Source organism: Zalophus californianus, chromosome 12 (genome assembly GCF_009762305.2).
Source record: "Zalophus californianus isolate mZalCal1 chromosome 12, mZalCal1.pri.v2, whole genome shotgun sequence".
In the NCBI taxonomy this organism is placed as follows: Eukaryota; Metazoa; Chordata; class Mammalia; order Carnivora; family Otariidae; genus Zalophus; species Zalophus californianus.
In genome coordinates this window covers 78,986,704-78,996,113 of record NC_045606.1, presented here as the reverse complement: position 1 = coordinate 78,996,113, position 9,410 = coordinate 78,986,704, and the positions used below count along the sequence as shown (strand labels likewise).

General features: G+C 38.8%; 1 protein-coding gene across 2 annotated transcripts in view; it reads left to right on the top strand.

Annotated features, from left to right (window-relative positions):
• The first annotated feature begins 289 nt into the window (after positions 1-289).
• IQUB (IQ motif and ubiquitin domain containing) overlaps positions 290-9,410 on the top strand; it is a 65,894-nt gene continuing 56,773 nt past the window's right edge. For both annotated transcript variants that reach the window (XM_027574073.1, XM_027574071.2), the window contains exons 1-2: positions 290-426; positions 6,268-6,701. In XM_027574073.1, coding sequence (XP_027429874.1) covers positions 326-426; positions 6,268-6,701 — 535 coding nt within the window. In that variant the 5' untranslated portion in view covers positions 290-325. The remainder of the gene's footprint in view (positions 427-6,267; positions 6,702-9,410) is intronic.

The following is a 9,410-nucleotide window of genomic DNA, read 5'->3' as shown; positions in this document are numbered from 1 at the left end:
TTTACATTTTCGCCAATCCCGATTTTTTATATCTATAAGCCAAATTGCTGTCAGCGTTTGGTTCAGAGAACTGTGCCGTTTCACAAGTGTAAACGAGTTTGGAGAGTAGCGTCCCATTCACTTTGGGATGTACGTAACCTGAACAGGACAGCCCTCCCGGCCGGCTTCCTCCTCCCGCCCCTCCCTCTGCCTCACTGTTCCCCCCGCCGCTCCCCCCTGGCCCCGCCCCTTCCCTCCCCTGCGTTTCTTCCCAGCGAGAGCACCGCCTCTTCTCGCGGGACCTGAGCGTGGCGGGAGGAGGCGGTGACAGGGCCGTTGCTAGGATATGGCCGGCAACACAGAATACGGCGGGTGCGGACGCTGCTTCCTCCGAGCGCTTCCTGAGAAACCTGCGACCCGAGTATACTCGTTGCTTTTCTCAGTCAGGTAGGAGGACAGGTTTGGGCTGCCGTCTCCTGGCCCCCCCCCAGGGGGCCTTGAACCAGGGACTACGGCGCTGGACTCCCAGAACTTTGTGCGGGGCGCTTGTCCCGCCTGGGCTCTGGGGACTGCGTGGTCGCTGGAGAATGTTCCACCTCTACTTCAAAAATTGTGCAAAGCATCCCATTTTTCTTGGTTCTTTTTCTGGTTCTGTATCTCAGATTTGGGGTTCGGAAGCAGCAGCATCAAGGTGAGAGGTGTACCTCATCTCCCACCCGGAGTGCTTATCACAGTGATAGTAAAGAAGTAAGACGCGTGTGTAACCCAGATCTGGCATTAGAAGACGTGTAGGCATCCATGGTGACATTTCCAGCTTTCACACTTTCCTCCTTGGCACTCTCCTCTCCTCCCATGGTCTTTGCCGTGCCTCCAAAAAAACTTAAAAATTCAACAGGTTTATTTGGTAGAAGGCAAAACTGGATCCTTGCCTTACTAGTTACACTAACATTCTAGATACATCAGTGAAATCATGCATTGTTGGTGAAAGAGGGACATTTTGGTATGCAATCATAATAGGGACTGCTTTTTGCTTTTTGAACAATTTTTAAAGATTAAAACATTTACAGTTGAATAGGTAAACGTAAAAATGAAAGTTCAAACAGTAAAAAGAATGTACAGTGAAAATCTGTTTTACACCGGTGTCCTCCCCTCGGCCCTTTATCTTCCACAGTTATTCTATCCGTATCCAAATATCTAGTTGCACCTTGAGATGGTAGCTCCTGGCATGTGTTATTTTATTTTATTTTTATTTTATTTTTATTTTTTTTTAAGATTTTATTTATTTATTTGAGAGAGAGAGAGAATGAGAGATAGAGAGCACGAGAGGTAAGAGGGTCAGAGGGAGAAGCAGACTCCCTGCTGAGCAGGGAGCCCGATATGGGACTCGATCCTGGGACTCCAGGATCATGACCTGAGCCGAAGGCAGTCTCTTAACCAACTGAGCCACCCAGGCGCCCTTATTTTATTTTTATTATGTTCAATTAGCCACTGTATAGTACATCATTAGTATTTGATGTAGTGTTCAGTGATTCATTAGTTGGGTATAACACCCAGTGCTCATCACAACATGTATCCTCCTTAATACCCATCACCCTGTTATCTCATCCCCCCACCTCCCTCCCCTCTGAAACCCAGAATTTGTTTTCCGGGGTCCATGGTCTCTCATGGTTCTTCTCCCTCTCTGATTTCTCCCCCTTCAGATTTCCCTCCTTTCCCCTATGGTCCTCCCTGCTATTGGCATGTGTTTTTGTTGGAGGCAGTCATGGAGGAGATGCGATTGGTGGTTGACCAGTGAACTGAACTGGGGCAATCACAGGCTCCTCCCCTATCCTTAGAATGGACCTCCCACCCAAGGTCCCACTGCTAGGGGCTGCTTCAAGAATCTAGCCTTGAGAGAGTAATGTGCTATTGAGACCATCTAGACTGGATTCCTGACTGAACCCAGTAAAGGCCTCTATATATAAACTCTTTAAGATTCTGGCTGGTGGGTCCAGAGATCTACTGTCTTGCAGCTGCCAAAGATAAGCTTTGTGTGTAAGTTCCCTCGCTTATTAATCTTGCCACCTACCAGTCTGGAGTGCTGCCTCTTTCTTTGGTTTCTTCTTGCAGTCCGTGTTTGGAGCTCAGTATCGGATTTTACCCCAGAGAACTCTAGAGGTTGTGAACCGTCAACTTTGCTTTTTCCATTAATTGAATCATGAACTATGTAGCTTTCAGAATTGGCTTAGCATGATTCATTTGAGATTCACCCAGGTCGTATCAATAGTTTATTCCTTTTTATTGATGAGTAGTAGTCCATTTTGTGAATGTCTCTTAGTATGTGGATCCATGCCTCAACTGAGGAACATTTGTGTTGTTTCCAGAGTTCGGTGATTAAGAATAAAGGCTTTATAAACTTCTGTGTGCAAATTTGGTATGAATGTAGTTTTTCATTCTATCCGGGTAAAGAATACAGATCGCTGGGTCGTATGATACGTGTATGTTTAATTTTATAAGAAAACTGACAGTTATTTCAAATGCTGTACCAATTTTCATTTCCACCATCAAGCTATGAGTTCCACTTGTTTTCATACTCACCAACACTTGATATTGTTGGGCTAAAAAATATATATGTGAAGTTGCATTTCTTTAATAACTAATGATATTGAGCATCTTTTCAGGTGCTTGTTTTCAGGGCCAGGGCTAGACTGAGGCAATTGAGGCAACTAGGCTCCAATTTTGAGGAGGCATTTAACTTCAGGTGCACCTGCAAGTGTGGCTCAGTGCACACAAGTCACACTTGTGCCACTCTAGTCCTGGCCCCACTTCTTTGCCTTCTGTATATACTCCTTGTTGACTTACCTGTTAACTATTTTACTCATTTTTAAACTGTTACTCTATTCTTATTGAGTTTTGAGGGTCCTCTATATATTCTCGTTACAAGTCCTTGATCCAAAAAATTGTCTCCCAGGCTATGATTTGTCTTTTTATTATTCTAGTTATGTTTTTTGAAGAGCAGACATTCTTGATTTTGTTGCTATTTTAGAAGATGACATCTTGGCCATTTGCGGGGAGGATGACCCACCAGATAGAAACAAAAACATTACCTCAGCCTCTCCAAAGGGTTGGGATGAGTATGTTGCTAGGAGTCAGGGCTTCTTTATGATGCTCTCTCTCTAATCAGACTATTAAGCCCTGTTACAGGAGAAAATACCCAAAAAGAAAAATTTTTGTGGGTGAGAACCTAAAGAGGTTTCTTGAATTTTTAAAAATTGAGTTTTTATTCATTTTTTTTCTAATTTAGTTTTTTTCTTTATTATTTTGGAAGTGTAAAACTTTATTTCAGTTTTTTTATTGGTTGTACTTGAAATTCAGCTGTGCCTATTTAATTTAACAAAGTCTAGGGTTAAGAATATAATCCCTGATACAAATATAGTGATCCAAAGGGGTACGTGCACCCCAATGTTTTTAGCAGCAATGTCCACAATAGCCAAAGTATGGAAAGAGCCAAGATGCCCATCAACAGATGAATGGATAAAGAAGATGTGGTATATATATATACACACACACACACACACACACACACACACACACACACACACACACACACAATGGAATATTATGCAGCCATCAAAAAACTGAAATCTTACCATTTGCAATGACATGGATAGAACTAGAGGGTATTATGTTAAGCGAAATAAGTCAATCAGAGAAAGACATGTATCATATGATCTCACTGATATGAGGAATTCTTAATCTCAGGAAACAAACTGAGGGTTGCTGGAGTGATGAGGGGTGGGAGGGCTGGGGTGGCTGGGTGATAGACATTGGGGAGGGTATGTGCTATGGTGAGTGCTCTGAATTGTGTTAAGACTGATGAATCACAGACCTGTACCTCTGAAACAAATAATACATTATACGTTAAAAAAAAAAAAGATAGTAGAAAGGGAAAAATGAAAGGGGGGAAATTGGAGGGGGAGACGAACCATGAGAGACGATGGACTCTGAGAAACAAACTGAGGGTTCTAGAAGGGAGGGGGATGGGGGATGGGCTAGCCTGGTGATGGGTATTAAAGAGGGCACGTATTGAACGGAGCACTGGGTGTTATATGCAAACAATGAATCATGGAACATTACATCAAAAACTAAGATGTAATGTATGGTGATTAACATACTAAAAAAAGAATATTTACAAAAACAGAGATACGCTGTAAGTATAAAATAAATACTGATTCTGAAGACTCAGTAAGAAAAAAAAAGAATGCATAACATCTCACTGATAATTTTTTCATACTGGTTACATGTTGAAATGATACTATTAAATATATTATTATAGAATAAACAATAAATTATCAAAATTAAAAGAATATCATATCCCTCAATTTTGTAAACACTATAAGAATTTGAGAACAGTTCATTCTCATCTTTCCCTTCCAATTACATGTTCTTATTGTCTAATATTTCAGTTTTCTACTATTATTTTGTGTTGACAGTATTTGTTTGTGTTTACCCGTATGTTTATAATTTATTTGTTCACCTTTCCTTTTGCACTTCGGACTTCTGTTGAGCCCATTTTCCTCTTCCTTCAAGTGTATCCTTCAGAACTTTCTTTAGAGCAGGTATCTTGGTGGTAACTTATTTGCAAATATTTCTATTTTCTTTCTTGAAAGAGAATTTCGCTAGGTGCACAATTCTAGGTTGATAGTTATCGTCTTTTAATTAGTCCATTGTTACCCTGGCTTCTGTATTTCTGGTGAGAAATCTGCAGTGATTTTACTTTTCTTTCCTTTGTATTGATGTTAGGAAATTAATATCATTCAAAACAGTAGATGATATGTCCTTTATCACTATATGCTTTCCGGACCTTCTCTTTGTTATTTGTAATGTAATTACAGTGTATATGGCTTTGAATTATTTTTACTTATCCCATTGGGTGTATATTTATGTTATGCCTCTTGGATCTTTGGATCCATATTTTTCATCAGTTTTGTAAAATTCTCAGCCATCACCTTTAAAAATATTTTCTCTCTTCTATCCTTTTGTTTTCTCTGTGATTCCAGTTTGGCATATAGTAGCTCGGGGCTGGCAGACTTTTTTTGGAAAGGGCTTCTCAGGCCACATATAGTTTTGGTTGCATATTCTTTGTTATTTTTTTATTTTAAAAGTACAAAACCATTCTCAGCTCACAGCGAGATATACTTAGTAAAATATGCTAGAGTTTTTCTCTTTTGCATGGCCCTTAATCTCTCATATTTTTCATATCCTTATCTCTTTGCAGCATTCTATATAAAATCCTTTTATTTATCTTCTAGTTTACTAATTCTCTCTTCAACTCTAATGCTATATTCATTGAATTCAACAAATACATATTTTTATTCCAGATATTCCACATTTTTGGAAATTTGTCATCTAGTAGCCAGAGAACTTCACTAAGGTTTTTTTTTTTTCTGTCTGTAAGGATTTGTGCTTAATTTGTTAGCCCCAAACACAGTTTTCCCACCTCAATACTGTTCTAAATTTTTATCTGCCCCTGCTGTTGCCACAGAAATATGCCTCAAGGCCACTTCTGTTCTCCCTTCCTGGCTGCCAGCTTCTATACTTAGGCTCCCTGCTTGTACCTGGCTCCTCAGTGCTCTGATCCAGTTCCTGCCCCTGCAGCCTGGCTGTTGGCTGCCCTAGCCCACTCTGGCTCAAGGTCCTGGATGCTGTCATACTGTCTCCCAAGCCAAAGCTCTTGGTTGTTGTGCCTCAAGGCCCTAGTCAGCTCCAAGAGCAACTCACATTTGTTTGTTGATAAGTTTGTTTTGGGGAACAAAGGTCATTGGAGACTTGCTACAGTTTGTGAGAACAAAACTACTACAGAGAATGATACTATCCAGGGTATGGTTGCTGTGGAGCTGGCAGATTCCTTGGAGCTTCTAATCAGTTGTAATCCCAGAAGCATAAATCCTGTGTTAGTTTGTATTCAGGAAGAAAAGCTATTCAAATAAGTCCTTTCACAAGGCATTGTTCTTTGAATAAGGAAGAGGTGACAATATATTTTAAAATATTTTTCAGTATATTCTAGACAGATTTTTCTCAAATTGATTGTGTTTTGAGGTTCTCTTTTGGTATAATTTTTACTTTCTGTGGTGTTTTTATTAAGAATTCATCAATGCTTTTTCCCGATGCCATTACTAATCAATATTTAAAAAAAATAATGAGCAACATTGCAGTATGTTATGAACATTGCTGTATACCACCAATGAATTTGATATTTGGTGTAGAGATTTTTATGTGTTGTAAATGTATTTATTTTTCTTGGTTCAGGAAAATGTCTGATCAGGAAGAAGAATTTGATTCTCAGAATGTTGTTAATGCATCAGAAGAAAATGAAGATGCTTTTGAGATTGTCAGTATTCCAGTTCCCTCAGAAGAGTTTCCAGAGTCAGATCAAACAGAAGATAATGAATCTGAAGTTGAACCATCCAGTGAGGGCCCTACAACACATGTTAAGGAGGAAAGTTACCAGAGCTTATTGAACGTGGAACCAGAAGATGAAGAACAACTCATGGAAGAAGCTTTGTTGCCCAAACAAGTTTCATATTCTCCCAGAAATTCTACAGAGCACTATGTAACTAAAGATGATAATGCAATGCAGTCAGCCAGACGGTATTCAAATGCTGGATCTCTGGCATTTCTGGATAAGATAAAGGCTATAAAGGAATCTCTGAAAGCATCAGTGAAAGATCCTTTAGCAACAGGTATTACCTAGGGAAGATAGGAATTTCTTTTCCTAATTTTGAAGAATGGTAGCTTTTTCAGATTTGTTTTGCTTGAAGATTTGTTTTATATTTGATATTACATTACTTTCCCTTTCCTTTATCCACCAAACTTCTGTAGCTACTGCCACTTGGTCCCTTAATTAAGTGTGAAGGTACTCTATTCTGTACTATCTATTTTCCTAAATAGATGAATACCATTAAATTTTAAGTTGATATTGATCCATTTTTTTTCTAAAGTAGGTTTTTAAAATGTTTAGGGACCTTGGAAAATGGACAAATTCTTGAGTATAATTGTAATTCTTTTGCATGCCTTTTTGGAATTAATTGTTCATAGCTAGCAAGAAAGAGTTAGAATGGCACTTGACTCCAGATTTCCTAGTTTCATATCCAGTGCTCATTCTTCATATCTTGTTACTTTTACATATTTCCATACTTCTGCTTAGGGTTAACTTTATATTTAGCTTCAGAGAAATTGTTGTTATCTTGCATTATTGGTTAATTTTAAAGGCATAATGTTCATGGCATGTAGGAGTTATTACTACATTGTTGGCAACAAAGCGAAAGTGGAGCAGTAAGAAGGTGGTTACACCTAGAACCAGCCTAGTTGGCTGATTAACTGATTGCTCCTTTTCCCTCTTGTCCATAAGTTTTGAAATTGTTCATCCATAGGGTGGAGAACATGGGTCATCATTTAACAATAATAACAGCAGCTTAGTTTGGCTGGTAAAATGTAGCTTTTAAATCCAGTAGAGTACTTTACGCTTGTGTCATGTGTCCAAACAAGTGAAGGATGAGAAGGAAGAAGGAGAGGAAATTAATCAAGCCCAATTATACCTAACTGAAGCTGTTATCCCTCAGTTTTAACTATTCACTGTAAATTTGGGTTTATTTATTTATTTGTTTCAAAAGCTATTTTTTTTATTAAGTTCCATTAGCCAACATATAGTACATCATTAGTTTTTGATGTAGTGTTCAGTGATTCATTAGTTGCATATAACACCCAGTGCTCATCACGTCACATGCCCTCCCGAATACCCATCACCCAGTTACCCAATCCCTCCACCCCTTCCCTTCTGCAACCCTCAGTTTGTTTCCCAGCCTCCAGAGTCTCTCATGGCTTGTCTCCCTCTCTGATTTCTTCGTATTCAGTTTTCCTTCCCTTCCCCTATGGGTCCTCTGCATATGAGTGAAACCATATGATAATTTTCCTTCTCTGCTTGACTTTTTTCATTTAGCATAATACCTTCCAGTTCCATCCATGTCAATGCAAATGGTAGGTATTCATCCTTTCTGATGGCTAAGTAATATTCTATTGTATATATGAACCACATCTTCTTTATCCAGTCTTCTGTTGAAGGACATCTCAGTTCCTTCCACAGTTTGGCTATTGTGGACATTGCTGCTATGAGCATTGGGGTGCCCCTTCTTTTCACTACATCTGTATCTTTGGGGTAAATACCCAGTAGTGCAATTTCTGGGTCGTAGGGTAGCTCTATTTTTAACGTCTTAAGGAACCTCCATACTGTTTTCCAGAGTGGCTGTACCAGCTTGCATTCCCACCAACAGTGTAAGAGGGTTCCCCTTGGTATCCAAGATCTATAAAGAACGTACTAAAATCAACACCCAAAAACAAATAATCCAGTCAAGAAGACATGTTTGTTTGTTTGTTTGTTTGTTTTTTGAAGTAATCTCTATGCCCAACGTGGGACTCGAACTTGCAGCTCTGAGATCAGGAGTCATGTGTTTTACTGACTGAGCCAGCCAGGTACCCCCTGGGCTCCATTTTTTGATATTTCTATGATTGCCTGATACTGTAGTATATAACAAGCACATGGTGATTAGAATAAAGTTGTCTTGATTCTGTACTTTCTGAGGCTCACAAATTCCTTCACACACCTCCCCTTCCCAAAGCTTAGGAAGTCACTGCTATGAAAATGTTAAAATATATTAATCATAGAATTTTGAATCTATAAAACAACTAAAATAGCTTTCTGATAATTTAACATCTATGAGAGTATTTTCTTTGTTGATAGCTGTGAAAATAAGTTTTAACAATATCAAAGAACCTCAGCATCAACAACGCCTAGTTAAATTTTATTCTGGGATTATTGATAAATGTCTCATTTAGCTTTATGAAAATTGTCATGTATTAGGAATCTAGAAATATACAAAACTTTTTCTGCCTACAGTGTACACTCTTCCCTCCATCTTACTTATTACTCACTTCTTACCTCTTACTTATTACATCTTCTCCATTAAAATTTAAAGTCTATAGATGTAAAAGAAGAAAATTTGCCCCATTATAATAAGCTTTTAAAAAGTGTTTCTTTATTATCAACATGTAAGTGCCTTGATTTTCTATTTTATAGAATGGGTAGTGAACCACATAATGTCTATTTTTGTGAAAAGTAGATTTGTATGTAGTTATTCTAGATATTTGTAATGCACAGTGATTTTCTGTTTTACATTTTGTCAACTATAGACATAAATCAATTATGGGAAGAAGAATGGACTTAGATACCTTTTTCTTTTTTTTTTTTTAAGATTTTATTTATTTGACAGAGAGAGACACAGCGAGAGAGGGAACACAAGCAGGGGGAGTGGGAGAGGGAGAAGCAGGCTTCCTGCAGAGCAGGGAGCCCGATGGGCTCCCAGGACCCTGGGATCATGACCTGAGCCGAAGGCAGA